This window comes from Cetorhinus maximus, chromosome 22 (genome assembly GCF_964194155.1).
Source record: "Cetorhinus maximus chromosome 22, sCetMax3.hap1.1, whole genome shotgun sequence".
NCBI classification, from domain to species: domain Eukaryota; kingdom Metazoa; phylum Chordata; class Chondrichthyes; order Lamniformes; family Cetorhinidae; genus Cetorhinus; species Cetorhinus maximus.
Window position 1 is genome coordinate 373,657 of NC_135900.1, and position 17,737 is coordinate 391,393.

At 41.7% G+C, this 17,737-nt stretch overlaps 1 protein-coding gene across 8 annotated transcripts in view; it reads right to left on the bottom strand.

Annotated features, from left to right (window-relative positions):
• Positions 1-17,737, bottom strand: part of osbpl8 (oxysterol binding protein-like 8) — a 262,935-nt gene that overhangs the window by 45,292 nt on the left and 199,906 nt on the right. For all 8 annotated transcript variants that reach the window (XM_078567629.1, XM_078567627.1, XM_078567634.1 and 5 more), the window contains 3 exons: positions 17,169-17,270; positions 2,645-2,848; positions 1,257-1,341 (listed from right to left, as the gene is read on the bottom strand). In XM_078567629.1, coding sequence (XP_078423755.1) covers positions 1,257-1,341; positions 2,645-2,848; positions 17,169-17,270 — 391 coding nt within the window. The remainder of the gene's footprint in view (positions 1-1,256; positions 1,342-2,644; positions 2,849-17,168; positions 17,271-17,737) is intronic.

Genomic DNA, 17,737 nt, shown 5'->3' on the forward strand with positions numbered 1-17,737 from the left:
AGACAAACAAGTGGTCTGTTTGCAAGACATGGCTTTAAACCTTTTACCTGAACAATATTACTTATAACCCTCAGCAGATGTACCCAAGAGAAAAAATATGAGCTCATTCTACCAACAGAGACACTCTTTTAAATTAATGAGATGAAAGTGAACAAATACCATCTTATAATTCTGCTCACTTGTGCCATCATCAGTGGTGCCTTTAGAAGGTAATCAGCTAGTCTATGAATAGATACAAGATGTTCATGAAAGATAGGAAAGTGGGAGGGGTGGCAGTATTGATAAAAGGGGAAAACTGTAGTGCTGGAAAGAGAGGAAGTCCCAGAGGGGTCAAGGGCAGAATTTATCTGGCTAGAGTTAAGGAACAAAAAAGGTGCAATTACATTGCTCACTGTAGTCAATAGGCCACCAGCTAGTGGGAATGATGTAGTGGAATAAATTCGAAAGGAAGTTACAGGGAGGTGAAAGAATTATAGAATAATTATAATGGGGGACTTTAATTATCCAAATATAGGCTGGGATAGTAGCAGTGTAAAGGACAGAGAGGGGCAAAAGTTGCCAGTGCGTGCTCTGGATTTTTTTTACAGCAGCATGCTTCCAGTCCAACAAGAAAGAAAACCTTGCTGGGCCTAGTTCTTGGGAATGAGGTGGATCAAGTGTCAGTAGGGGAGTGTTTAGGGTACAGCGATCATTGTATCATAAGGTTTATGATATGGAAAAGGGAAATAAACAATCCATGGCATGTAAAATATGCTATGGGACAGCCAACTTCAATGGGGCTGTTTCCTTGAAGAGAAGGCTGAGAGGAGATTCGATAGAGGTATTCAAAGTCATGAGGGATCCTGACAGGGTGGATATGTTGAAACTGTTTCCATTGGCTGAAGGATCGAGAACCAGAGGGCACAAATTTAAGGTAATTGGCAAAAGAATGGAGACAGGAGGAAAAACATTCTCATGCAGCGAGTGGTTAGGGTCTGAAATGCATTGCCTGAGAGTGTGGTGGAGGCAGATTCAATTGAGGCATTCAAAAGGGAATTGTGTTATGATCTGAAAAGGAAGAACTTGCAGGGCTATGGGGAGAAGGCAAGGAGTGGTATGAGGTGAATTGTTCTTTCAGAGAGTCAGCACAGATAATGACGGGCCAAGTGGCCTCCTTCTATGCTGTAACCATTCTATGATTCAGAACACGCTATTTATCCACTTACTGCTTTTAACAACATTCCATGATAACCCAACTTCTTTTTCTAAATTCTTACCATCAGATTCTGAAGCAGCTCGAAATATCAGGTAGCTACTGGGCAGTGGCTGAGTTATGGACCCAACAGTTTCACCTTTGGGACCCTTAAAAACAAAGTTACATTCAGTGCAATACATTTTATGTTTTGAATATTATCTCCTTAAAATGAAGAAATTTATGTCACACATACAAAAATTAAGGCTCTTTTTATTAGAGCAATGCAGATTACCCAAAAAATTAAACAGTTGTTCAAAATTAGGAAAGGATAGGGCAGGGAAGACAGAAGCAGATTATTCCCTGTAGTTAAGGGGTCTAGATTGAGGGTCAGGGATACAAGATTAATTGTAAAATACTTAAAAGATGCCAGGAGAAACTTCTTCACCTAGAATTGCGAGTGTGGGCAATTCACTCTCAGAGTTAGCGGTTGGTTGAGGCAGAAACTAAGTCAACATTCAAGATTAGCTTGAATAGGCAGAGAAGGAAAAGGGGATAAAGAGATATGGGAACAGGCCAGGTAAATATGATTAGAACTATATGCTTGTGCAGAGGGTAACCACCAACACAGATAAGCCAAATAGGTTGTATTTCTAGGCAGAATTTTTTAAAAAATGAACATGGTGCCTGCTGGGAGTGAAGCACATGGCTGGTGTCAGGTAAAGTTCAGAACTTTGTCATATTTTGATATGTTACAGCATACTGAAAAAGAACATGAAAAAGAACATATAATCATCCTGATGTGCAGAACAATTGCTGGTTATTAATAAAACAAAAATTATTTCCAAATAGCTTGGTAGGTAAAAGCACTGGAATATTGAGTTATACAAATAGGTAGGTCCACAAACAATCCTTGTGCATTGCTGAATTGGTGAGTCTTCACTGGGCAATGGAGGAGGTACTATAGTTGGTTTCATTCTTCCAAGGGTGAGGTGGTGGTGGTAGTATACAGTTAATATTCCAATAACAAAACTATGGCTAAATTTTAGTATATTAGGGCTAGTTTCTGCATTTGTCTTTTAAATAAAAACTTACAACAGGTTGGCTAAGGAGCCCTGAATCCAGTACACATGCTGGAGCCCTAAAGAGCAAGACATCTATTTCCAAATGTCAAGTAAAGCTTTGTGATAAAAATCCAAGGTTTAATGAGTTTTTAAAAAAAATCAAAACACCTATCTAAAACACTGTAGGGAGCCCAAAGGCAAAAGAAAATCCAATAATAAATTTATGCTGAAAAAAAAATTATCAACCTATTAACAGTTCATTTTCTGAGTGACAGCACCTGCAGACATGAAAAACAGTAAAATCTCAGGGCCAAATTCTGAGGTGCTGCAGTTCAATCCCAAAAGCATCTTGCACGTCAAGACCAGAATTCAGTACACCTACAGAAAGAGAAAAACTAGCTCCACAAACCTTTACAGCCCAAATGGATTGCTCCAAGGGGTGGAAGACTTTAAAACAGAAGCCGTCCTTCTTTGATGGCCGCTCAATGAGTTCACAGGCATTAAGAAGCAATGTTCCCACCCACTGGCCATTCTTTGGGGTTTTGTAGATCAACAACACTCCAGGTTTCAGTACACACCACAGCTTTGTCCAACTTTTTAAAGTTCCACGAATCTAACAAAAATTAATTACATTTTTGTTTAACTTAAAAGATCAGATGATCAAAAAAAAATCACATTTCTCCAGAGAAATCTAAGTGAATGTACAAATCATATTGTACGGATATGGCATCACAAAGATAAACAGCTATTTTTCATGGATATAAAATAAAATTGCAATAGTTTGCCCTGAAATTGGAAACATACAAACATCCTTTACAGATGATAGATCAAGGTAGGTGAGGAGACTTGATAAGCATACAGTCAGTTCCTTCCATATTAAAAATGAAAATACTTCACAACGTTGCTCGAGTTATCTAAGCTGTTTCGCAAGCGATATCTGTCACATCCACCAGCTGGGCATGATGTATCGTTCTACCTCCAGAGGAAACCAGCATCACAGATGCCAGTCTTCAGCCAATTCAATTCATTGCACATGATATCAAGAAACGGCTAAAGGCACTGAATACTGCAATGGCGATGGGCCCCGACAATATTCTGGCAATAGTACTGAAGACTTGTGCTCCAGAACTTGCTACGCCTCTTGCCAAGCTGTTCCAGTACAGCTACAACACTGGCATCTACCCAGCTATGTGGAAAATTGCCCAGGTATGTCCTCTACACAAAAATCAGGACAAATCCAACCTGGCCAATAACCACCTCATCAGTCTACTCTCCATCATCAGCAAAGTGATGGAACGGATCATCAACAGTGCTATCAAGCAGCACTTGCTTAGCAATAACCTGCTCACTGATGCTCAGTTTGAGTTCCGCCAAGGCTGCTTGGCTCATTGCCTCATTACAGCCTTGGCTCAAACATGGACAAAACAACTGAACTCCAGAGCTGAGGTGAGAGTGACTGCTCTTGACATCAAGGCAGCATTTGACCCAGTGTGGCATCAAGGAGCTCTAGCAAAACTGGGATCAGTGGAAATCAGGGGGAAAACTCTCCGCTGGTTGGAGTCATACCTAGCACAAAGAAAGATGGTTGTGGTTGCTTGAGATCAATCACCTCAGTCTCAGGACATTACTGCAGGAGTTCCTCAGGGTAGTGTCCTCGGCCCAACCATCTTCAGCTGCTTTATCAACAACCTTCCTTCCATCATAAGGTCAGAAGTGGGGATGTTCGCTGATGATTGCACAATGTTCAGCACCATTCACGACTCCTCAGATACAGAAGCAGTCCATGTCCAAATGCAGCAAGACCTGGACAATATCCAGGCTTGGGCTGACAAGTGGCGAGTAACATTTGAGCCAGACAGTGCCAGGCAATGATCATCTCTAACAAGAGAGAATCTCTCCATCGTCCCTTGACATTCAAAGGCATTACCATCACTGAATCCCCCACTATCAACATCATGGGGGTTATCATTGACCAGAAACTGAACTGGATCACACATAAATACTGTGCCTACAAGAGCAGGTCAGAGGCTGGGAATCCTGCAGCAAATAACTCACCTCCTGACTTCTAAAAGCCTGTCCGCCATCTACAAGGCAGTCAGGAGTATGTTGTAATACTCTCCATTTGTCTGGATGAGTGCAGCTCCAACAACACTCAAGAAAATTGACACCGTCCAGGTCAAAGCAACTCGCTTGATTGCTACCCCATCCACCACTGATACATGGTGGCAGCAGTGTGTACCATCTCAAAGATGCACTGCAGTAACTCACCAAGCCTTCTTCGACAGCACCTTCCAAACACATGACCACCACCATCTAGAAGGACAAGGGCAGCAGACAGATGAGAACACCACCACCTGGAAGTTCTCTCCAAGTCACTCACCATTCTGACTTGGAAATATATTGCCGTTCCTTCACTGTCGCTGGGTCAAAATCCTGGAATCCCTCCCTAACAGCACTGTGGGTGTACCTACACCACATGGACTGCAGGGGTTCAAGAAGGCAGCTCACCACCACCTTCTCAAGGTCAATTAGGGATGGGCAGTAAATGCTGGCCTAGCCAGTGAAGCCCACAACCCATGAACAAGTAAAAAAATTACTGTATGTGAGTGGTTATAAAAATGCAAAACAAAAACCAGAAAACTTACTACCACACAACCTGCATGAAAAAAAAATTAAAATCAAATAGAATTCATGACAATGCAACATGAATTAGATGTCTGGAACAATACTCAACGTTTCAGGAGCGGGGAAAAGAAAATGGTTAATAGTATTAACTTGTGATAAGGGGAGAGTTGTCATTCTCACTGCTGAAATTTATATTTTGTACCTATAAATGCATATTATATACACAGCTCTTTTTAAAACTACACAGACTTGAAACACTAACTCTGTTTCTCTCTCTGAGTTTCTCTCTGCTGAGTTTTTGCAGCACTTTCTGTTTTTATTTCAGATCTCCAGCTTCCACAGTGTTTTGCTTTCATGAATTAGATGTCACTTGAGGCCTTCACATATCTTCCAAATGTTTCACTAGTCTCTTTCAATTAAACACCCACATCATAACTATTTTGTGATGACACCACAAAGTTACTTAACTGTCTTCCAAGTGTAACTTATATTTTTATAAACAGTTCCCAATCCCAGTTGAAATACTCATAATCTATTATGCCCGATAATGTATGTGCATTTTTAAAAAGGGCTGTGTATATAATATGCATTGATAGGTACAAAATACAAATTTCAGCAGTGAGAATGACAACTCTCCCCATATCACAAGTTAATACTGTTGCCCATTTTCTCTTCCCCCATCTCATGAAGGTTAATTCCAGCAGGAGTACTGTAACAGACACACTTGCAGCAATCCAATACCTTACACAAGTCGCCTTCCATGTGTGAATGTAGACAGTAATCAGAAGTTACATGCCGTGGAGTTCATCATAATATTTTCCAACGGGATTCACTTGACAGTAACCCATTAAGATGTTCACTACAACTAATTTGTCTACTCATACGTTCCTTGCTTCCTTACACAACCTCATGAACTTGCAATGGTAAGTAAACCGATTGCATACAAGATTCTGAGCAACAGGTCGTATCCACTGTATGCACTAGTTTTTTAATAAAATTTGAACATCCCCGATAATGGGTAATGCAAACCAGTGAACACATGGAAGCAAGCATTATCCTAATATTGTTTGGATCAGCAATTTTAGTCCCTAACAAAACAAGCAGGGCACTTTTTACCATCTCAAAATGAATCCAGAAGCACTCTTTATAGTTGTTTTACAACATTAACGCATACATTCTTAAAGAGTATTTGTATTTACTTTTACATGGCAACTCAAACAACCTGCAAATATAAATTTCAACAATTTTGTGTTCCTTTACAACTGGCTACATACATTCTTAAATATTTCTAAAACATTGCAAATCTGCTTAAGATTCCAAATGCTAGATATGGATTCAGTGAGAGTGATGATTATATGGATTACTGGCTGACTGTGAAACTGAGAGATACATTAGGGCAAAGAAATGGAAGAAAAAGACAGAGTTGCAAACAGGGGACAGAAATGAACAAATGGCTTCATTTAATATGACGCAGTAAGGAAAATCACTTGCGCGCAAGAAGCCTCTTGGACAGTGACATAAACGTCAATGAGTTGGTGTGACTGCTTTAGTACGGGTGTGTTGACTCATTAACAGCAAGCTCTATGGACCATAATATATACTCATCCTTTAGAAGAATCTTCCTGTGTTGGCACTTAAAATGAACATTGCAGATTGACTCAGTGACAACATATGTCAACTTTTTTCCTGCTGGATTTTCAAAACCTAAAACCTCACAAAAACCTTGAAGAAAAATTGCTCCTATGTGTATAATAGGCAATGGAAATTAAATGAAGATAAAAGGATAAGTTTATTAACATTAAAGTTTAAACATTAAACATTAAAGTTTGAGGATAAATAAGTCAGAATAGGCAGAAAAAATAATAGATTGGGGAAGAAAAGAGAACAAAGAATTAAGGAGTAAGGAGAGAAGAATTATGGTTTTGTTGTTTATAATTTCAGTACAAAAGCAAGCTGATTACCTCAATAACTTTATTACTTTCAGTATTTACTTCAACATCAGTACCTGAACAGAAAATGCACAGAAAAAGAACACCTGGGGAGACAGGGCTTTCTATGAATTATCTTGAAAGTTAAGGGTTAAAAATTAAATGTTCCCATGCATCTGGTGCCCTTGTTCTTCCAGGTGGTAGTGGTTGCAGATTTGGAAGGTGCTGTTGAAATGGCCTTTGTGAGTTTCTGCAGTGCATCCTGTAGATGGTACACACTGCTGCCACTGCGCGATGGTGGTGGAGGGAGTGAATGTTTAAGGTGGTAGATGGGGTGCCAATCAAGCAAGCTGTTTTGTCCTCGATGGTATCAAGCTTCTTGAGTGTTGTTGGAGCTGCACTCATCCAGGCAAGCGGGGAGTATTCCATCACGCTCCTGACTTGCGCCTTGTAGATGGTAGACAGGCTTTGGGGGGTCAGGAGGTGAGTTACTCACCACAGAACTACCAGCCTCTGACTGCTTTTGTAGCCACAACATTTATATGGCTGGTTCAGTTACGTTTCTGGTTAATGGTTATAGCCAGGATGCGGATGGTGAGGGATCCAGCATTGCTAATACCACCAAACACTAAGTGGAGATGATTAGATTTTCTCTTGTTGGCAATGGTCATTGCCTGGCACTTCTGTGGCAAGAATGTTACTTACCACTTATCATCTCAAGCCTGAATGTTGTTCAAATATTGCTGCAAGCAGGCATGGACTGCTTCATTCGTGGGGAACTTCTGATTGGAAGTGAACACCACGCAATCATCAGTGAGCATCTCCACTTATGACATTCTGTTGGAAGTTGGTTGGGCCTAGGGCAGTATCCTGTAGCGTTGTCCTGGGCCCGAGATTATTGCCCTCCAAAAACCACTGCCATTGCCCTTTGTGCTAGATATGACTCCAACCAGTGGAGAATTTCCCCCCATTTTGCTGGGCTCCTTGATGCCACACTGTTAGGGGGAAATTAAATATCTTAAAAGAAAACACAGTAAGAATTTGCTGATCACACTTAAATCTCCAGGCAGCCATTGATGCTAAACTTATTAACAGTTGAAGAAAGCCAGATGGACATTACACAGCCTTGAGAGCCAAGCTGGAGATAAAGTATGACATAAATTAGATTAAGTGTGCTCCTCTCTCAGACAAGGGAAGGGACAAAATGGTTTTAGCTTAGATATGGGAAGATGAACAATGGACAAAGAGGGGGCTTTGATGAAACACAAACAGTCTTGAGTTGTAAGAACCAAGGTCCTTGTGTACGTGTTTTAACTCTGATTAGATAATGTAATTACGTATACATCCTTAGAATAATTGGTTAACAAAATCACATGTTTATGTACTCAATAGGATAGAGATAGTATGGAACCGATGTGTTGGTTACCAATTGGATGTATTCAAATGTACTCAAATGTGTTATGATAAGAGAAAGTACAAAAGTAGTGAAATGTAATCAATCAATCAGGGAGCTGGGTCTTCATTGTTAGGAATGATTGTGGCTCTCTTGCATATGCTTGAATAAAACCGGTTAAAAGGAAGCCCGAGTCTTGTGTGGTCATTGCGGGATCGTAGAGTGTAACATCTTCTCTTCACACACACTTGCAAATGCTGCCTTGATGTCAAGCGCAATCACTCGCCTCACGTCTTGAAGTCAGCCCATTTGTCCATGTTTGGACCAATGCTGTAATGAGGTCAGGAGCCGAGTTACAGAACCCAAACCAAGTGAGCAGATTGCTGCAGAGTAAGTGCCACTTGATAGCACTGTTAATTACATCTTCCATCACGTTGTTGACGATCTAGAGTAGGCTGATAATCCGGTATCTGGACGAATTAGATTTGTCCTGCTTTTTGTGGACAGGACATAACCTGGACAATTTTCCATATTGTCAGGTAGATGCCAATGTTGTTGTTGTACTGGAACAGCTTTAATAAAGGCGTGGCTAGTTCAATAGCACAAGTCTTCAGTACTACGGCCAGTAAGTTGTCACGGCTCATAATCTTTGCGATATCCAGCCTGCCAACCACTTCTTGATATCGTGTGGAGTGAATAAAGTTGGTTGAAGGCAGGCATCTGTGATAGACAGGACCTCAGGAGAAGGCTGAAGTAGATCATCCATACAAACATCTGGTTGAAAATGCTTGTATATGCTTCAACCTTCTATTTTGCACTCGTGCTGGGCTCCCCCGTCATTGAGGATGGGCAAGTTCATGGGTCTCTACCTCACATTAATTGTCCATCACTATTCAGGACTGCAAAACTTGGATCTAATCCACTGGTAGTGGGATTGTTTAGCTTTGTTTATAGCATGCTGCTTCCACTGTTTAGCATGCATGTAGTCCTGTGTTGGAACTTTGTCAGGTCACATCTCATTTTTAGGTATAAAAGCAACATCCTACAGACGCTGGAAATCTGAAATAAAAACAGAAGCTGCTGGAAATACTAAGCAGGTCTGGCAGCATCTGTGGAGAGAGAAATAAAATTAACTGGAGGAATAATACGCGGTGGGAAATTGGGGGGGGCTTAGGGTAGACGGCACAACCCCCTCCCCCCAACCCCAGAAACCACGTTGGCATGAAGCCAGCATAGAAAATAGGAAAAGGTCATTCGGCCCTTCGAGCCTGCCCCGCCATTCAACATGATCATGGCTGATCCTCTATCTCAACGCCAACCTGTGCCGCAGCCATAAAGCACTACAGGGCTGATTAACAAGGGCCGTGGGCCTTATGCCCCTCACTGGGACAGAAATTCCACCCTCTGGAGCTGCTGGCCAAGTGGATTAGCCAGCAGCTCCATCAGTCCAGGCAGCGCCAGGAAGGCATTAGTGGCAATTGTCGGGACTACAGGAAAAGGGCAAGATCAGAGCCCACTGATCCCCGGAGCTGGTAAATCCAGGGTCTTAGGCTGTAAGGGATTGGGTAGGTTAGGATTACTGGCAGGGTTACTCCTGCCAATAATAGAATTGAGTGAATAAACACGTGGCTGGAAAGCTGGTGTAGGAGGGAGGTCATCAGATTTCTGAGGTATTGGGGCTGGTTATGGGGAAGCTGTACAAGCCAGATGGGCTACACCTGAACAGGACTGGGATGAATATCCTCACAGGGAGATTTGCTAGTGCTGTTTGGGGATGGGGGGTTGGGGGAGGGGGGTTTAACTAAATTGGCAGGGGATGGGAACCTGAGGGCAAATCCAGAGCAGGGAATGGGAGATAGAGAATTAGTGAGTGATTCTGAAAAACAGAAATAGCACGGATTAAAAAGTGTACAGCACAGGAATTTGGCAGTGTTAAAAGGTATATACGTAAATGCAAGGAGCACAGTAAATAAAGCCGATGAGCTGAGGGTACAGACAGACACATGGCTGCATGATATCATCGCTGTAACAGAAACATGGCTTAAGGAGGGGCAAAAATGGCAGCTCAACATCCCTAGATATAGAGTTTTCAAGCAGGATGGGGTGGGGGGGAATAAAAGTCTGGGGGTGTAGCATTGTTGGTTAAAGAATCGATTACAGCTTTGAGGAGGGATAATATACTAAATGACGCATCAAATAAGGCGATATGGGTTAAGTTCAGAAATAAAAAAGGGGCAGTCACACTGCTAGGAGCGTATTATGGAGCCCCAAATAGTGGAATGGAGTTAGAAGAGCAAATATGTAGAAGATTTCTGAATGCAAAAACAATAGGGCAGTAATAGTTGGGGGCTTCAACTGCCCTAATATCAATTGGGATATAGTGTGAAGGGCACAGAAGCCGCTAAATTCTTGAACTGCACTGAAGAGAACTTTTTTAGCCAGCAGGTAACAAACCCATGAGAAGGGGCTAGATTTTGTCTTGGGAAATGAAGCTGGGCAAGTGGATCAAGTAGCAATGGAGGACCATTTTGGAGATAGTGACCATAATATATTTAGATTTAGCATCATTATGGAAAAGGACAAAGATAGAACAGGAGTGAAAGTTCTAAATTGGGGGTATACAAATTTTACAAAGCTGAGAGGTGGGCTGGCGAGAATTAACTGGATACAGATATTAGAAGGAAAAACTGTCAAATCATTGGGAAGTATGCTAAAGTGAGATTAGGAAAAAAGGTGAAGGGCGGTCCTGTCAAATCTAGAGCCCCCTGGTTATCCAGAAGCATACAGGCCAAGATAAAGCAGAAAAAGAATGCTTACGACAGTCATAAAATACTTAATACTGTAGAAAGCCTAGAGGAGTGTAGAAAGTACAGGGGTGAAGTAAAAATGGAAATTAGGAAAACAAAGAGAGGATACGAAAAAATATTGGCAGGTAAAATCAGTATACGTTAAGGGCAAGAAAATAACTAAGGCAAAGTTAGGGTCTATCAGAGGTGTGCATGAAAACTTATGGGTTGATGCAGAAGATGTGGGCAGGGTTCTCAATGAGTACTTTGTCTCTATCTCCACTAAGGAGAGGGATGATACAGACATTCTAGTTAAAGAGGAGGAGTGTGAAATATTAAGTACATTAAGCATAGTGAGAGAGGAAGTACTGGAGGGACTGGCATCCTTGAAGGTGGATAAATCACCAGGGCCAGATGGACTGTATCCCAGGCTGTTGAAGGAAGCCAGGGAGGAAATAGCAGATGCTTTGAGGATCATTTTCCAATCCTCGCTAGATACAGGCGAGGTCCCAAAGGACTGGAAGTCTGTAAATGCTTGGCCATTATTTATAAAGGGTGCAAGGGATAGGCCAGAAAATTATAGGCCGGTCAGTCTGATCTCAGGTGGTGGGCAAATTATTGGAATCAGTTCTGAGACACAGGATAAACTGTCACAAAGAAAGGTACGGGTTGATCAGGGATAGTCAGCATGGTTTTGTTAGGGGAAGATCGTGTCTTACTAATTTAAAATAATTTTTTGAGGAAGTAACGAGGAGGATTGATGAGGGTAGTGCAGTAGACGTTGTCTACATGGATTTCAGTAAGGCATTTGACAAGGTCCCACATGGCAGTCTGGTCAGAAAAGTGAGATCCCATGGGATACAGGGGAAGGTGGCAGGTTGGATTCAAAATTGGCTCAGCGACAGGAAACAAAAGTAATAGTCAATGGATGTTTTTGCGAATGGAAAATGGTTTCCATTGGTGTCCTGCAGGGCTCAGTGTTGGGGCCCTTGCCGTTTGTTGTATATATTAATGATTTAGACTTAAATGTGAGAGGCATAATTGGGAAATTTGCAGGTGACACAAAAATTGGCCACGTAGTTGATGGTGAAGAGGATAGATGCTGTCTCCAGAATGTTTTTTTTTATTCATTCACGGGGTGTGGGCTTCGCTGGCTGGGCCAGCATTTATTGCCCATCCCTAGTTGCCCTTGAGAAGGTGAGGGTGAACTGCCTTCTTGAACCGCTGCAGTCCATGTGGTGTAGGTACACCCACAGTGCTGCTAGGGAGGGAGTTCCAGGATTTTGACCCAGGCTATGGACCAGATGCTGGAAAGTGGGATTAAAATGAGCAGCTAGTTTCTTTTTTCTCTTTTTGGCCAGGACAGACATGATGGACTGAATGGCCTCTTTTTGCATTGTAATGTTTCTATGGTTCTAGGTAGAAGGCTGGAGGTGGTGGGGGGCTTAAGGGAGGAAGCAGGTAGTAAGGAAGGAGCGGGGGCTTGATCTAAGGGGGTCTGCCCAGCAATTGGCCAAGGGCAGCCCTCAAAGAGCGACACCCCGCCTTCTGTCCCATCCTTTAAACATTTTAGAAAAACAGACTTCCTGCTCCTGCCCTGCTGCCCACACCAGACATTTTATGGTGTGGGCATCGTATTATCAGGGCCAAATGGCTTGAAATCAAGCCTAACTGACCTTTAATTATTCATTTGATTAATGCAGGCAGGCTGCCAATTTCGACACCTCCCTGCCCCCTGTTTTATGGGGGATAGCAGGAAGACGGTGGGATGGGCATCCACCCCATTTTACGTGCCCCCTCATGGGAAACACACCTGCCAGGGGCACGTAAAATTCAGCCCAATGTTTCAAGTGATTAACTTTTCATCAGAACTTGGGCCATGAGGTTACAAAATGTGATTGAATACCATTCTTCTGCTGTTACTGGCCCACAGCAACTCATAGGTGCCCAGTTTTGAACTGTTAGATCTGTTCTGGATCTATCCCATTAAGTAGCGTGCTAGTCCACAGACACGATGGAGGGCGTCCTGTGTGTGAAGGTGGGACTTTGTCTCCACCAGGACCATGCATTGGCCACTCCCACCAATACTGTCATGGACATATGCATCCGTGATCTGAGATAGGTGAGAGGAAGATCAAGTAGGTTATTATGTTAATACTGTTTCTCTCAGAATTTGCTGCAGACCCGGTTTGGCTGCTATGTCGTTAGTAATGGTGCCATTAAGCCACTCTTGGTGATAAAAGCGTTAACCCCCCCAAGTGTTAAATTATGAAGGGACATCACACAAACTAGGGTTAGAAAATTAAGGGCTGATTTGATCAAAACTTGCACGATATTAAGGGGAATGGATAGGGTAGATAGAGGGTTGGGGAGTCTAGGACTAGGAGGCAGTGTTTACAAATTTAGGCCAGACCTTTCAGGAGTGAAATTAGAAAGCAACTTTTCATGCAGAGCATGGTAGGAATTGGAACACTCTTCCATCAATTGTTAATTTTAAAACTGAGATTCCTAGATTTTTGTTAATTCAAGCTATTAGAAATATAGGGCAAAGGCAGGCTTGTGGAGTTAGGTCGCTGGTCAGTCATGACCTCATTGAATGGTGGAACAGGCTTGAAGAGCTAAACAGCCTCTTCCTCCGGAGTTAATGTTGAGGGCTATCAGGACCACTGCTTCCCACTGTGCCACAACCTCTTGGGTCTCTGCCCTGCCAGTGGGGCAGGAGAGATCCAGGAATGGGTACATTGGTTGAAAGGTTTGATGCTGTGACTATGACCATGTGAAGCTGTTGCTTGACTAGGTTGTGGGACAGCTCTCCCAATTTTAGCATAGGTCCCCAGATATTTGTGAGGAGGACTGTGCAGGGTCACTGGGCTGAGTGTGCCTTTGTCATATCTGGTTGCTGTGGGTGTCCGTCCCGTTTTATTCTTATTAAACTTCTTTGTACCGGTTTAATATTTTGCACAGCCATTTCAGAGGGCAGTTAAGAGTCAACTACCTTGCTGTGGACTTGGAGTGACATGTAGGCCAGACCAGGTAAGGATGGCAAATTTCTTTTTTTCCCATTTGTTCTTGGAATGTGAACGTTGCCCATCCCTAATTGCCCCTTGACAAGGTGGTGGTGAACCACCTTTTTGAGCTGCAGCAGTCCACGTGGTGTAGGTGCAGCTACTGTGCTTTTTCTGTAGCAGTTTGATAACAACTGAGGTGTGCTTGGCCGTTTCAGAGGGCAGTTATGGGTCTGGACTGGGTAAGGATGGTAGATTTCCTCCACTGAAGGAGATTAGTGAACCAGATGAGTTTTAACGGCCACCATTACTGAGACTAGCTTTTTCATTCCAGGTTTATTAATTCAATTTAAATTCCCCCAGCTGTTGTGCTGGGATTTGAACTTATACTCCAAAGCATTAGTTCAGGCCTCTGTAACTAGTCCGGTAAAACTATCACTATGCTACTGTTTCTGTTATTGAACTCACATCTCCCAATCATTGGTCCAGTAACATAACCACAATGCTACCATACCCAACATTTTGTAAGCAAGTCCTGAAAGTGTATTTGTTCAAAAACATTCATGATTTTGCAGAGCTGCAAATGCAATAACTGTAAAGCAACCTGCCAGTTTAGCTGTTTGACAAATATTTGAAATATGTGTGGTTCTCTATTTTAGCATTCAGCAAAGATCAAACTGCATAAACTAATCAAACCTAAATGCAATTAATTCTTCAAAGACCCTTTCCAGGAATTCTTATCCCTTATCCAGTAACCTAAAGAAGGATTGCCAACTGGCCTGCAGGGGATAATACAAATTGTTCCAATAGTGGTTACATGACTGCATTGCAGACAAAAAGCTCTACCCATTTGTTTTTTTCCCCACGTAGATAATCATAATTCCTCATGTGATTGGGGAGCAGCGCAGGGAATGAATGAAAACAGGTTTTGGTTCCGAAGATCACTGCTGGTACATTTTTATTAGTTGTCACCTGCCTGGTTTTCTTTGAACCAGCCCTAAATGTGGAATATGCAACCTGGTCAGGTGGGGCATTCTCCCAGGTAAGTTCCACTTCTCTATCTACCCCAAACTCCAATGAGATTGCTGCATGTTAGAAAGAGATAGCAAAGAAGAACGAGTGAAAGAGAAATCAAAAAGATGAGAGAGAATTGGTAACAGCAGTAGGCTGTTCAGCTCTGCGAGTCTGTTCTGCTATTCAATTAGATCATGGCTGATCTGTAAATAGAAGTGAAGGGAAACAGAGAATGCTGCCAATGCAAATTGCTGAGCATAGATATGTGAAACTACGAGCAACCTCCTGCCTCACATTATCAATGCTGATTTCTGGCGGAATGGCAATGTCCTAGACCATTACATTTGTCTTCCTGATGCTAAATGTCAAACCAAATTCTTCACAGGTGTGAGAGATCCTGTCCATCTGCCGCTGAAGGTGTTCCTCGGTATGGGATGATAGTTTTCTTTTTTATTATTCTTTCACGGAATGAGAGTGTCACTGACAATGCCAGCATTTGCTGCCGATCCCGAATTGCTCTTTGAGGGCAGTTAAAAGCCAGCCAGAGTCGACCACATTGCTGTGCTTCTGGAGTCACATGTAGGCCAGACCAGCTAAGGACAGCAGATTTCCTTCCCTAAAGGACATTAGTGAACCAGATGGGCTTTGTGAGAATCTGATAGTTTCAAGATCGCTATTACTGAGACCAGCTTTCATTCCAGATTTATTTGATTAATTAATTGAATTTATTAATGGAATTTAAATTGCACCAGATGCCGTGGTGGGATTTGAACCGTTTCCCTAGAGCATTAGCCTGGGTCTCTCGATTACTTGTCCAGTGACATTGCCACTATGCTATTGTCGCCTCCTAGTGTGGCATTATCAGTGTAGAGCAGCTTTCTGATGAGGCCTTGATGCACTTTTGTCTTGGGTCTCAGGCAGACAAGGCTGAACCACTTTCCATCAGTTCTGGTATGTAAGTAGACATCCTCTATAGGTGAACTGAAGGCATACGACAGCAGCAAAGAGAAGAATGTGCCAGAGTTTCGGCACCAGAAAGCACCCCTGTTTGACCTATTACAGATCTCCAAGGGTTCCAATGTTGCCCCCTCACATTATCTTGAAAGGAGAATAACACACTGATCAGCAGACATCAGTACCAGCAACCCAGTGGGATGAGAGAGGAACAAGCATCATCAGTTCTTAGTAAGATAATAAGACTATATTTACCTTTAGTTTATCCAAGAAAGATTTTGAATATTTTCTATTACATTTAAGCAGAATGAATATTAGGAAAGGCAGAAATGGAGAAAGATTTCTGTTATAGATCGTGTGTGTGTTGGTGTGTTCTATCTTCTGGAAAATTCATGGGAAAGATTATCTGCAACCGTATTTCTGAAGATCTTGTTTTGTGTATATTGAGGGATCCAAAACTGACCAATACAGCACTAGCTAAGGGGAAGAGAGAAGCACAGGAAACAGAAACAACATGATCTGGTTTTGGTCAGGAACTTATGAAGTTGGTTAATCCAGGCAAGAGTGAGATGTCTGGATCTGCAATTCACAACTTTCAACTGAAAGTTGCTCAAGTTGAAGGAACTCTAATAAGGTTACTCACAATAACTGGTTGTAGTGGAAGAATTAATCCAAATTGGTCTTTTGGTTCAAGCTGGTTTATTTTCAAGACAGCTCCTCAGTGCTACTGACTTCCAAGTAGCTTCCACACAAAGTGTTCCAGCTGTATCTTTTTATTCTGTCTAGATGGGATAATCAATGCCTATCACCTGTTTAGCAATTGTCTTTAACAAGGTGATTGCCATGCAGTGTGATTACTTATACATTGATACTCCATCTTTGGGAAAGGAACATGTATCATGAATATATATTTTCAAAATTGTCTTCTTTGTTGGTGGTATTTTTACTAGGTTATATTTAGTTGAGTGTGTACTATATTCATCTTGTTATTCATTTTTATTTACAATGAAGTTTTGGAAAATAAGAATGGCATAAACAGAATAAAAATGAAGATCACTGCAACACACAGGTTTATTACAACATCTTTGACATAATAATCAATTTACATTGTGTATGTTTAATAAAGAAATTAAATCTGAAATGTAATTGGACATCAATCTCCACATACCATGTGTAGCAAAGTAACAATTTTTAATACAGCATCAGCTATAGCTCCTGTCACACTCACCTTTAGCCAATCTGCCATTACTATTACAGAGGGATCAGTAATACTGCTGAGCAACTCTTTTGTGGCTCTTTTTTTCTCTTCTCTGTAATTTTTCTTTTGAACCTGCAATTTGTTTAACAAAGAACTGCCATAAAACTAATAAAATTTATATAAATGTTTCAACAAAATTTTAAATTTGTTTTGAATTTAAGTCAGTGCTGGTTCAGTGCAGTTATGTCATCAAAATGAACAGAGATCACACTTTTGCTTGTTCTCCACTACATTATACACAAGGAGCAGTAGATGTGTAAAAGTTTAAGGTTAACATTTCAGTCGAGGGACTTAGGTGATAAGCTGTCCTTGTGCTTCATTACACTGATCCCTGCAAGTGATTTGTTACCTTGTCATGGAAGGTGAAATTTGACACACAGTCATTGTCATCCTTTCACCTCAAGGAACTGGGTTTGATTCAGCAGATTGATGAAATTAAGATTTTGTCTCTCTGCTGGTTATAAATTTTACTTAAAATAAATAGAAGTGGTCTTAATCCAATTTTTGGAACGCACAGAAAATAAAACAAACCTAAGTAT